This window comes from Stegostoma tigrinum, chromosome 37 (assembly GCF_030684315.1).
Source record: "Stegostoma tigrinum isolate sSteTig4 chromosome 37, sSteTig4.hap1, whole genome shotgun sequence".
NCBI lineage: Eukaryota > Metazoa > Chordata > Chondrichthyes > Orectolobiformes > Stegostomatidae > Stegostoma > Stegostoma tigrinum.
This window is the reverse complement of record NC_081390.1, coordinates 8,698,560-8,711,709: the sequence shown is the minus strand read 5'-3', so window position 1 is coordinate 8,711,709 and position 13,150 is coordinate 8,698,560. Positions and strand designations below refer to the sequence as shown.

At 41.1% G+C, this 13,150-nt stretch overlaps 1 protein-coding gene across 2 annotated transcripts; it reads left to right on the top strand.

The window, feature by feature from the left end:
- The first annotated feature begins 66 nt into the window (after window positions 1–66).
- On the top strand, window positions 67–10,762 carry gdf10a (growth differentiation factor 10a). Of its 2 annotated transcripts, none has more exons than XM_048563757.2 (3): window positions 67–768; window positions 2,389–3,284; window positions 8,541–10,761. In XM_048563757.2, the coding sequence occupies exons 1-3, from the start codon at window positions 507–509 to the stop codon at window positions 8,730–8,732; spliced, it is 1,350 nt and encodes a 449-aa protein (XP_048419714.1). In that variant the 5' UTR covers window positions 67–506; the 3' UTR covers window positions 8,733–10,761. The 2 variants fall into 2 exon arrangements, with proteins under 2 accessions (XP_048419714.1, XP_048419717.1); XM_048563760.2 differs by lacking the exon at window positions 67–768 and adding an exon at window positions 1,615–1,723 and having other exon boundaries at window positions 8,541–10,762.
- Window positions 10,763–13,150: the final 2,388 nt, after the last annotated feature.

The window sequence follows — 13,150 nt, the reverse complement described above, 5'->3', positions numbered from 1 at the left end:
CCCCCTTCTCCATCCCCTACCTACCCATTGGCTGGCTCGGGGAGGGTCTGACCTCCGATTGGCTTGTGGATACATTTCGTCACCGGTACCCTAGCCTAAAATGAAAAGTTTTTTTTTCTCTCTCAGGGTGCTGGGGTGGAAAGAAGTTTCACATTTTGTTTTTTTTATTATTGTGCCGAGTACAAGACGGAGGACAGCAGGAGATTCAGAGTGAGGGGGAGCGGAGAACTTAGCTGGAGGCGACAGAGCAAGAGAGAGAGAGAGAGAGAGAGAGAGAGTGAGAGCAGTAAAAGGAAGGGGGCTCTGGCTAGCACTCCCTAAACTAGCACTCAGTTCAAGAGGATTGCAGTTTTTGGCTCCTGAATACCCAGTGTGAGGGGAACGCTGTACCCCATATTTGCTGGTATCACTAGATCCGCTTCTCAAGCTTAGAGGGGGAAAGGGGAGGGAGAGGGGGAAGTAGGGGAGATTAAGAAAGTCAGTCACTGCAAACAGAGATCAGCAACATGGTATGTCGCTGGGCAGAGTACCGCTTCTGGCTTCAGGTGCTAACCTCTCTGGCGTTTGCTGGACTCCAGGGCCAGAGCGAGAGGGCAGCGAGAGATGCCACCCACCCGCAGCCCGCACGGCCCAGTCACATCTCGGCGCTGGGGCGAGCTGCTCAGGACACGGTGGGAGTGCACATGCTGAAACTGTATGAGAAATACCAGCGAGAAGGGAATCGGCCAAGGGACGGCAACACGGTGCGCAGCTTCAAGGCGAGAGAGGGTAAGGAGAAGCAGTGTGTGGGTACCAGGGGATGGGGGGTGGCTCTCGGTTAAGGTGGGGATACGTTTCCTCGAGAGATGGTCAGTCGGGAAGCCAGGGGGGAGTTAGAGAAGTTCTTGTATATACCCCTAGTGTAACAATAATCACAGGAGTTAAGAACATGTCGAACCGATTAGCACAGTGGAAATATGAAGTGACACACAGGCTGTTTGATATAGATGTGTAATGAATGAGTGTACCTGGCCGGACTGGGGAACTTTAAATGTGAATGCATAGTCCCACAACACACACACACACACACGGGACGGGGTCCCTAATCACAGTGAACAGGGTCAGACACAGCGCCACCTACACACTTAACCCGGTCTCCCTCAGGTTCCTCCACTCCCTCTGCCATTTTCCAAAGAAGCTTAACATTTTTTTCCGAAACCTGTCTCAAACCAGGACCTGCTAATAACGAACGTGTTGTTTCCTTGTGACCCACTTGGGGGGGGGGGGGGGGGGGGAGGTTCGAAGGGATTTGTCAAGTGTCAATAAATATCCAAGACAAAGATTGAACCCTAAAATTTGCTTCCGCCTCTCCCCTTAATGTCTGGAAAGATGTTCAGTAACCGTGTGGTGCAGGGGGACTTGGCTGGAACTTTGTGCACTGTCTGGGAATAAGGCCGGGGAGATTTTGACGCGGTTTTCTGGGCTACAGTGAGTTTCCCCGTGGCGACAGGAGCCCGTGGCTTGTCGACACTGCTCACTTGCAAGTTCTGCAGTCACCGAGTTGGTAAATGTTGTAATCTGTCACCACCAGAACCACCACCCACCCCCCAACACGCGCACACACACACCCTGTAACTACTCCAGCTCATCTTACCAGGCATCAGCATTTTAATGGGTCTGCCCCTAAAAGTACTCTCTTGAACTCCAGAATGTTGTATGGCAGAAGTAATGTGGCCGAAACAAGGTGAATGTGAGATACAGAGAAAGTGGGAATCATCTGCAGAACGGGAAAAGTTGCTTACGGAGAAACTATAGCGTGAATTGCCGTTACAACACTATGCAAAAAACGATATCCAACAACACGCTTGCGTTTCAACAATACCTTTAAAGTAAACCATCTCGGAGAGAGGCTTCCGTCCGTGCGTCCATTTGCAACAAATTGGTCAAAGTTCGACACTGTAGCGGACTGTCGGAAGAATTCGCTGTAAAATTGCTGTTAACGCACATTTTAGTATGTTTTCTGTGTGCCCCAATTTTTAAAAAATGAGTTCCTCACCCGAATGTGGTCAGAAGTGTTATTCTGTCTCGAAAGAGATTGGAAGTGATTTGTAAAGCTCAGGGCATTGGAAATCGCATGGTCTACAGAGAGACCTAAACTCTGATATCTGCATGTTAACAGAATCAGAAATTGCTGGGGGAAAGCTCAGCAGGTCTGGCAGGGTCTACAGAGAGAAATCCGAGTTAACGTTCTGGGTCACTCGACCCGAAACGTAAACTCTGATTTCTCGCCAGAGACGCTGCCAGACCTGCTGAGCTTTGCCAGTAATTTCTGTTCATTGTTTCTGACTTCCAGCGTCCTCAGTTCTTCCGTCTATGCTAACAGAATGCTCTTGTTTTCTTTTGTCCCAGAAATTATTGATCACCAGGTCCTGTATTATTTCAACCTGACTTCCATACAAGAGTCCGAACTGATCCTGGCCGCTACTTTCCATTTCTTCGCCCAGAAGCGCTGGAGGAACAGGCACCTTTCCTGCAAAAATTCCAAGAACGGGCCGTGTCTTTTCCTGCACAAGAGCCAGCCGGTGGAGCTGACCTTCACCAGTTCCTCGTCTTCTTCTCCTTGGGAGAAATTGCTCGGCAATCTGACCGTGACGCCTCAGAAGAGGGGTGCTTGGTGCCTAAATGACATCTCCCAGATTGTGAAGGCAGCCCGGAGAGAGGACAGACTCTTGCTCAGCGCCCAGCTCGATTTTGAGGAGAAGGTGCAGCATCCCAGCCAGGCCAGTCATCTGCCCTACATTTTAATCTACGCCAATGACTTGGCCATTTCTGAGCCTAATAGCGTGGGCCTGACCCTGCAGAGGTACGGGCCGTTCCCCTCCAGTGAGGAAGAAGCCAGCCCCTCTCCCAACACCTCCAGGGACTCCCGGGTCAGGAGGGAAACCTACTTTTCCTCGCCTTCCCTGCAGAACAACGAGCTGCCTGAGGTGGAGTACAGCCAATTCCACAAGCACGACCTCTGGGGTAATGCATACCGTTCCCTCAAACCCAAGATGGCCCGCAAGGAGAGGAGGCGGAAGGAGCAGGAGGCTGGCAAACACCAGGTCCTCCGCTCCCAGGTCCTCAGCTTCGATGAGAAAACCATGAGGAAGGCCAGGAGGAGGCAGTGGAATGAGCCCAGGACCTGCTCCAGGAGGTACCTTAAAGTAGACTTCGCTGACATTGGCTGGAGCGAGTGGGTTATATCTCCCAAATCCTTTGACGCCTATTACTGTGCGGGTACGTGTGAATTCCCAATGCCCAAGGTAAGACCACAAGACAGTCCAGGGTGAGAGATTCATACCCCACCCCTCTCAGCAGCCTGCTTCCAGTCTCCACCAGAAACAAAAGCTGAAAGCCCACCTTTTTTCTCAATTGTCCAGTCCACCTAAAGTCCCACGCCGCCAAATAACACAGGAGAGCAGGCGGAGATCATCCCTTATTTCAACGCTAACCTGTAGTTAAACTGAAATGTTAAGAAAATGACATTCCTTTAGGAGACTGGGGGGAGGCAAAAGATTTGTGAATTCTAAATACAGGCTAAGGGGAACATAGACGCCAGACTGTTTGATTGGCCTCCTGGTATCTTTGAAGCTCAAACTATAAAATCTGTGTTGATCTAGCAACACGTTCAAGTTGTTGAAAACGCAAAGAAGTATTAGCCTGTTCGCACATTACACACACCTCTTGAATCGGGCGAGCTTGAACATAGGTCAGAGGTGGGGACGCTACCGCTGCATCGCAAATAACCCCACTTGAAAACACACACAAGCATTTCTTCTTACAATTCACGTTTAGAAGCTTTAATTTTAAAATCGGTTTGTTCACGGATGTTATGATATACCTTTAGAGCAGGTGGGGTTGGAGCCCAGGCCTTCTGGCGTGGAGGGAGGGACATTATCACAGCCCCACAATAGCAGCTTGAAAAGACTTGCATATTACTGAATTTTAGCCATCTGTCATAGTGGGTTTTGAACCCCTGTCCCCAGAATTTAGCCTGAGTTACTGATTAAGTAACATTACAGTTATGTCACCTCCACTTCCAGGTGAGAGGCTCATTTTTATTGAGTTTCAACTTCACCATCTCCCACGATTGGATTCGAGCCTGCGGCCCCAGAACTGTTGATATTCCCACCTCCCCACTGAAACAAAGTGGAAACTAATGACTGTGGTGCGGAAGAGCTAAAGGCCCGCTTTGGTCAATTAGCTGCTCCAATTTGAAGCAGGTTAAGGCACAGGACACCATTTTAGCGATTGTTGTTTGTACGAGAGCAGTTTGCACTGTGTTTTTTCCGTTTGTTTGTTTGTTTTCTGGACAGTTTAGTGTCTGTGTGGGACGGCCAATGCCTTTTGTAGAGTAATCTTACGGGCAAGAAATTAAACAACACACCAACCACCCGAGAAGGTGTTAATTCTGTTTCTACGCTACCAATTAAAAGAGAGAACGTAATGGTTGATGGTAGTGACCATTCCTGCTCCAGTGCTGAGATCTGACAGCTCGATGAATTATTTACTGACTGGGGAGCAGTTAGAGAGCGAGAGCGCGCTCGTTATGAAAGGCTTTTACAATAAAGCTCAGCACTCACGGGCTCCCTGAATGATTGGAAGGCGCTTACAAGAAATTGTCAGGCAGCACCAGAAACAGGCATTGGCTGTCAGCATTGTGCTCTGGCATCTTGAGGGTAATTGGGTGGTAACATCAAATATAGATACCACCGTGTACGTTAACATAGAATACAAAGACAAACACAGGGCGAGAAACATTATAAGCAGCCTTGCCCGTTATTTATTGCTTATTCCCATCACACTTGCAGCGTTGGGGCCCTCATCCAGTAGCTTGTTAATAGCCCCAACTATTTTTGTCTCAAAAAGCCTTGTACAGTTTGCTTGAGACAGACAGAAAGTGCTCAGGAAATTCAAGTCAGGCAGCAATTGTGGAGAGAGAGATAACAAGTTGCGGAGCTGGAGGAACGCAGCAGGCCAGGCTTCTTCAGAAATGGTCCTTACCTGAAACGTCAGCTTCCCTGCTCTTCTGATGCTGCCTGGCCTGCTGTGTTCCTCCGGCTCCACACCTTGTTATGTCTGACTCCAGCATCGGCAGTTCTCACTATCTCTCTGAGGAGAGAGAAACAAAGTTCACGTTTTGAGTCCTTTATGACTCATCCAAACGGCCCACTGACCAGTCAACGTTGTTCTCCCCCTCCACCCCTGTTGGTAGAACCACACTTCGACTTTTCATTGCTGTTCCAGCTATTTATGACTGATAAGATTTGTTTGCCCCATGCTAATGCTCACGTTAATTTCCAAAAAAAAATCCATGTTCATTAAGATTTCAGACATTCACAGGTCTTCAGGAAGAATTTTTCTTGGATGGGGGAGGTTTGAGTGTCAGATATTCATGATTGATTGATTTATTGATGTCACATGTACCCTGATACAGTGAAAAGTGTTGTTTACTGTGCTATACAGGCAGATCACGCCATACAAATTGCATTAGCGTAGCAGAACGGACCACAGTGCTACAGGCACAGAAAAGATGCACAGAGAGAGAGAGAGTTAAAAATTGACATTTGAGAGGTCCATTCAAAAGTCTGATAACAGCAAGGAAGAAGCTGTTCCTGAATTTATTTGTGTGTGTATTCGAACTTCTTTATCTTCTGCCTGATGGAAGTGGTTGGAAGAGAGTATACCAGGGTGTGAGGGGAGTCACTGATTATGTTGGTTGCTTTCCCGAAGCAGCAGCAAGTGTAAATGTAGTCAGTGGATTGAAGGCTGGTTTGCGTGATGGACTGGGTGGCTTCTTGCAGTATTGGGAACAGCAGTTGCCAAACCACATTGTAATGTATCCGGATAGGACGCTTTCTATAGTCCATCTATTAAAATTGGTAACAGTCCTTGTGCACATGCTGAATTTCTTTAGCCTCTTGAGGAAGTAGAGATACTGTTGTGCTTTCTTGACCATCGCATTGACACATGCGGAACAGGGCAGATTGTTGGTGATCATCAGTCCCAGAAACTTTACACTCTCGACCATCTCTACCTCAGCACCATTGATACAGATGGGGCGGGCCCTGCATTCCACTTTCTGAATTCAATGACCAGTTCCTTCATTTTGCTGACATTGATCGAGAGATTGTTGTCTTTACACCATGCCACGGAGCACTCAATCTCTTTCATGTGTTCTGTCTCATCATTGTTTGTGATCCAAACTACAATGGTGGTGTCATCAGCAAACTTGTAAATGGAGTTAGAATGGAATTTGGCTGCACAGTCGTGAATGTATAAGGAGAATAGTATGCACCGGCATTTAGGATTATGGTGAGCAACAGGAGTTGTAATTAATTAAGTAAATGCAATTAGAAAATAATTGTATTGTGTGGATGATGGTTCAGGGTTTCAACCATAATTAAATACATTTGAGCCTGAGTTACAGTATTAAAGCTACACTTGTGAGATTAACGAGGATTATTTAGCAATTTTGCAGGATAGATCATCAAATCCCCTGTGAAAAATACAAAGATTAGTTAATTTTGCAAGATCTTGAGTATGCAAGTATCGTCAGCTTTAATCAGTGACAATTTGTTTAGAATAGGAAATACAACTTCACCATGTATTGGCCCTGAACTAGTTAAATTATTTAAACTGACCAGTCTGTAAAATTAAATTATCATGGGGCAAATAAAAGCATCATTGGAAATTGTGGAACTGAAGACATATTGTGGTGAAAACTCTGCTTTGGCACAACAAAACCTCTGACATTGTGAAATTTCATGAGAAACTTGAGTTCTCAATTGAACTTTGCAGACATTTCATTCATAAGAAACCCTCCAGCTTTTGAAGGTACTAAGGAAAATTGTGCATTCAGAGGATTTTACATTGCACAACTCTCAACAGTCCAATAATAGAGGAACTCTGTATACCAATACGGTGTACTTTAGCAAAGGAAACCTGCCATCCTTACCCAGTTTGGCCAAAGTGTCAATCAGCTATATATCTCTGGCTCTGTGAAATGAACATTTTAGTAGTGACAGTAAACTGCTGTAAATGAAAATGCAACCAGTCAGGAAGGTGCCCTCCGTACTCTCATGACAGCTAGGGAAGGGCAGTAAGTGGCAGCCATAAAAGTGATGCCTACATCCCAGAAATGAGTTTAAGAGAAGAAAAACACTTACAATTGTAAAGGCATTAGTCACATTATCAAGTGTGTTTCCATTGCAAGCCAAGACCAGTAATCTAGAAAAATAATGGGACAAAGACAAAATTATTTCTGCCACTGATATGCTGAAAAGTAACGGACATAAGGCATTTCAGCTATATACTTAATGATAGATGTGGAATTATGTGGGCTCTCTTTCTGGAGGAAAAACCTTTTATTTTGTAAAGCTGTGAATTAAATATTGAGCCCACCCATTGCTTTGATTGGACATGGCTGTCTACATTGTTTCGTGAGAGTGAGAACAGATGCACAAAAAACACAAAGCTACAACAGAAGAATAGGGTAGTTATTCCTATATATCAATCAATTTATTTCAAATAAGACTCACACAAATATGCAAACATGTCTTGATGGTCTCTCTCTGTAACCGAATGCCTTTTAGTCATGAAGGCATATTCGTTTTTTTTTAGCTGTTACTTAAAAAAGGCAAGGTTTGATAGACATTTTGAGACAAATGCATTCTCTCTGTTTGTATACAGATGCATTTTTGTGCATATTTTATTACCCACCTCATCAAATCCATTCACAGCTACACTTTCTACCCTCTTCCAAAACACTTAATTTGCTGTAAACCAATTCGTATCTGGCTTTTCGCTGTATTGATTATATATTTACAAATACGTTTAAATGTAACAGGAGTATTCCATTTCTGTAAGTGGGTGTTCACAAAAAGGGAGGATGATTTAATTTCACTGTCCTATTGTTGCCCAATGTTCTTCAATTTCTAATGTTGGATTTTGTTTCAGTTTCTCAGTGGCCTTTCTGAGCTATGGACTAACAGAAGACAGTAACGTTCTCCTCAGCTTGATTCTTATTTCTTTTGTTTTTTTTGTGTGCAGCTTAACGAATGCATGAAGCAAAAATTATAGATTTTCATGGGTACAATTTGCTAATAAGATATTTACTCCATATTTTAGCAATGTTGTTTTATGCTATTCTGTAAAAAAAACTTTAACATTTTAAACTTCAATATTATCATCATTTTGATATTGTATTTTTGTTAGTACAATTATTCTCAGTGTGTTTTAAAAAGAAGCTCAGGCAGCTCTGAAACAATATATGTTACTCAGAAAAATTGCTGTGACCAACCATTGAACTAATTACAATTTAACTTGGCATTTATATCACTGAATTGTTATAGTATAGTAGTCTAGCAGTAATTGTTAGATATACACAATGCAACGTAATGTGATATTCCAGCATAAGGGGATTATGATTTTGAAATGTACAGACACAAGACATAAGTCAACAAACTGTGGAAATAGCATTCACAGAACTAATGATTTTATTTTATCTTTTATCACAGGTTGTTCGTCCTTCTAATCATGCAACAATCCAGAGCATTGTCAAGGCTGTTGGGATTATCCCAGGAATTCCAGAGCCATGCTGTGTACCTGACAAAATGAATGCCTTAAGTGTTCTCTTCTTTGACGAGAGCAAAAATGTGGTTTTAAAGGTGTATCCCAACATGTCAGTGGAAACCTGTGCCTGTAGATAGAGTTATTTAACTCAGCCAGGAAACAGAGTTGTAAAGAGAGGAACTATTTAATACGGTATGCTGTATTGCTGCATAACAAGTAAAAGCTGCATTGTGTCCTTTTCACTTTAAGAACTTGATACCAGTTCTGTCCCTTTCCCTCTGCAAACACCAATATGCTAAATTATGGCATTGAGTAGCTAGATGTAGATGGGATAAACATTGGGCATCACACATAAAGAACTATTAGCAACACAGAAAACCCCAAACTCTGTTTACAGCACACAAATGCAACCAACATCAGATGAAGTAGTATTTGGTCTTCCACAATATTCCCTTATTCTAAAGGTAGCAAGACAAGCTTGGTGCAAATTGTGGTACTGAAGCTTTTGTGTGCTCTTATATGTAAATTAATAATATTACCAGCAATGGCACTCTATTTAAGTGTAGATTATACTCTATTCCTGATCTCAGTGTACTGTGTATTGTGAGTTCAAATCTTTATTTGTCATTCTACTTATTTAATACTTGTTTGTATTACTGGTAGCAAGAATGAGGTTTCCTCTTTCTTTCTGAAGAACAAAAACAGTTAAATAATTACAGGGCAACTGCCAGAAGCTCTTGTTGCTTTTTAACCTAATGCCCAATAAACTAAACATTGGCACAACTATCTGAGAAGTGAAAGATTATTAATTTTTTAATAATCAGAGAGACATTGTGACTAGCTGCGAACTCCTTGTAAATTGTATAAAAAACATTAATTTCAAAATAGATCATTTTAAATTAACATATATCTGATATATAACAGGCAATGTAAAATGTACTAAGTCCTGAATTGTGGTACTAATTTTAATATCCATAAAATTAAAATAATGAAGCTCCTGAAAAAATGAGATATTTAGACAATCTTCTATGAAGGTACTAAAGTTGATGCATGTAAGCTGGATTTGACAAAATCACAATTATCACTAAAACAGCAAAACAAAAAGAACTCATAATTCTTTCCATGCGATTGTGAAGCTGAATGGTAGAATTGAAAATGTCCAGGAATATGTTGTTAGTAACGTAATATTTCTAAGTATATATTGTAAAATGTGCGCAGTGCCCAGAGGTTATGCTTCATAATCTTCAGTGTAACATTAATAGTACTTCAGAAATTAAAAGTTCGAATTGTAATGAAATTGTATGCTGTCAAGAGATTATTCAACCTCTGTAGCATCTTGCAAATCTTGTTTTTAGGAAGAATATTTTTATTTCAAGGTATGTTAGTTTCTTCTCAATAAGTCTCTGTGCAAAACCTTCTTCTTTGAAGTAATGCACCATTGAATTAATTTCAGCCTCTGCCAATGTATCTTCCTTTTGGTTCTGACAAGACACACGGGCATGGTTTGGAGATAACTCAACCTTTTTTTTGGTGCCCTTTCATCCTGTTGTGAGGAGCAACTCTTCACACCTTCGGTATTCGCCTCCACTCAGAATGCCAACAGTTTGACTACGATGTGGAAGACTAGAACTGTAAATTTCCAAGAGGAGGACATATTGGTGCATCTCTTACAACTGTTTGTTTTAAAGCCATCAGTCATTCTTAGCAGAAGTCTAGCCTCTTTTCTAGTGTCCTTACTTCATTCACTTGCACGCACTTACATTTTTGCATCTGTCCTTGTTCACTTACCTGAGCCTTTCTCCTGATACATTTATACACAGCTATTTTTTTCGATACACAGGGATCATAAGCAAACAGTCACTTTGCAATGTGATTCAGTGAGAATTACTGTGCCGTTTGTTGTTTTGTTTGGTGCTGTCTGAAAAGTATAATGATGTCAATGAGTTTCAAGCATGACCCTAAAGCAGCATCTTCAATTATTTGTGTTCGCTTGGCACAGAACTTATTCCATGCATGGCTTAAGAAAACCAAGGAAATTATGGCATTGTGTTTATTAACTCTGCAATAAATTTTCTGAGAGTTGTATTTATAGAAATGCCCTCTCCTTTTTTATATGATAACTTGGAATAATAGAACTTTGTAGAGTCTTCATGCTTTTTGATTTCAGGACACAGTTAACACTCAACACACTAATATTCTAATAATAGCTGTTTATATTCATATAGCACTTTTAAAGTAATAAAATATCCCATGACATTTCACAAGAGTGTTATGAAACGTGATTGAACACTAGCCGCAGTAAGCAATATAAGGATAAATGGTCAACAGCCTGGTCAAAAGTTTCAAGGATTATATTTGAGAAGGAAGGAGTGATAGAGCAGGTTAGCAAATTCATGTTGTAATTCTTTCATTGCCAGAAACCTGTGCAACTTGCGGGAGCTGTGGCTCAATTCGTAGCACCCTTGCCTTTTGTGTTATAATATGCTGGATTTCAGCTGCTCTTCGAGGACGTAAACACATAGATTTAAAATTATTGTGCTGTTGGAAGTGCTGACTTCCTGATATGGTTTAAAACTGAGTTCACATCAATTGACGTGAGTAGATAAATACAATCTTATAATGGCATTTTTCAAGAAGATGAGGAGAACTATAATGCCAATATTTATCCCCCAAACAACATCAATTTTTTTTAAAAATCTGGTCTTAATTATATTGCTATTTGTGGAGGCTTACTGTGTGCAAATTGGCTGTATTACATTAGTACCCATGCATAAAGTGTACCTCATTGGCTGTAGGGAGCTATAAAACATCTGGTGGATTTGAAGACATTTGATTTGTATAGTATTTTGAATTCAGATTTTCACTTGGAAGAGTACAACCTAAATTTCTTTGTTAGAAGTGTTCTGGGGGCTCCCAAGGCAGCTGTCAGCCACAGTGTGCTACAAATGATTCTGGAGAAATCAGTGTTGTTTCCTCATGTTTCCTGCTCAAAGCTGGTCTCAAAAAGACGCATGTGCGATAATGGTATTCTGTTCCAATTAATCATAATTATGACCTTTCGTCTGAGTTGTTAAATATAGTCAATCTGAGCTGGCAATTTTTACAACCAATAAGTTCAGCTGTTGTGCAGCTTCTTCCACACAACAGTCCTTTCATATCTACCCAGGCGATTACTTAATCAATTACGTCAATCACCTATGTAACTGCTCACAATATTAATATAATTAATACAATATTAATAGCATCAATTAATAATAATTTAAATATATTAATAAATAATACAAAATATAAATTAATACATTATTAATATGAAGCACTTCATTCTCAAATTATTAGTACAGATCAGCAAAAGCTTTGCCAGTAAGATAGGTATAAAACAGCATCTTAAAAGGAGGACAAGCATCAGAGAGACTAAAGAATTAAGGAGGAATGGAGACATAAAGTTTAATTAGGGATAAACAAGGAGCCAAAGTTGCAGCAGTGCTGAAGTGTTGTAGGGCTTGTGAGGTGAGGGCAGGAGGAGGGTACACAAAAGTACATGCATCTGAAAAAGTCATGAATCAAGACTTATAGTAAACTTTCACAGCACTTCCTAGACTAAAATAAAACGACAAAAGTACTCCGCACAATGCTGGATAGCAGACAATGTATTACCTGCGTTTTTCCACTTCTGAAGTTTGCAGTTTGCAAAACCATTGCCAGTTGAGAAGAAGGCCTGTCTTCTTCCAGCCTTTGTTAGACCTGACCAAAACTGAACTTGTGTTCTCCTCTCTGCTGTGCATCCCACCACACTACTTGGGAGCCATTCCTGATCAACTCCAATTTATATCAATCAGAATAATTCTAATTAAACAAACAGAATCATTTTTGTTGTTGATTAGTTCATATTCCTTCTGAATTTTAATATACACCTCTCAACTTTGTTATCCCATGAATTTATTCCCACACATGTGACATTTCACTCAATAGTAACATTTTTAAAAAACTACATCAAAATCTTCTCATGTAGACACAACCAGAAATCCCCAAAATTTAAGATGCTATTTGAGGTTCTTGAACATGAAATCTACAATTTCACATTTCCATTCAGGAGTTCCCATTTATTCCTGTTAACATAATCACTGTTTCACAAATTTCTTACTTCATCTATCCTTTTTTGTTTTCCAAGCCCTAATTCTGTCTAGGGTTAATAATCAATTAGTAATTAGTTAGTTCATATCTCAACTTCACAATTGAAAAAATAATTAAAATTATTTTCAGATGGTGGATCCTGCTGAAATCATGCACATACACAGCATGTAGCAATGAAGCATGAGTGGAGTGTTCTGCAGTGGGTGGTTGTATCAAAATATGTATCACGATAGGACATCATTCGAAGTAGAGGTAATAAAATGCTTTATAACCAATGACCTTCAATCTTATATCACATTGGCAATGGAACTGTAAATCTGTTATGTCCTTCAAATTTTAGATAGTCAAACAAAATTACATTTCACTGTTCAGTCCACTGTATTTATTTGTAGCGTGAAAGTGCTGGAAATTTCAATACTCTCCA

Excerpts from the sequence above, each read along its gene's own strand:
- gdf10a (XM_048563757.2), top strand. The coding sequence starts at position 507 with ATGGTATGTCGCTGGGCAGAGTACCGCTTCTGGCTTCAGGTGCTAACC. Across the intron at positions 769-2,388 it reads CAGCTTCAAGGCGAGAGAGG|AAATTATTGATCACCAGGTC; the intron begins GTAAGGAGAAGC and ends CTTTTGTCCCAG. Across the intron at positions 3,285-8,540 it reads GTGAATTCCCAATGCCCAAG|GTTGTTCGTCCTTCTAATCA; the intron begins GTAAGACCACAA and ends CTTTTATCACAG.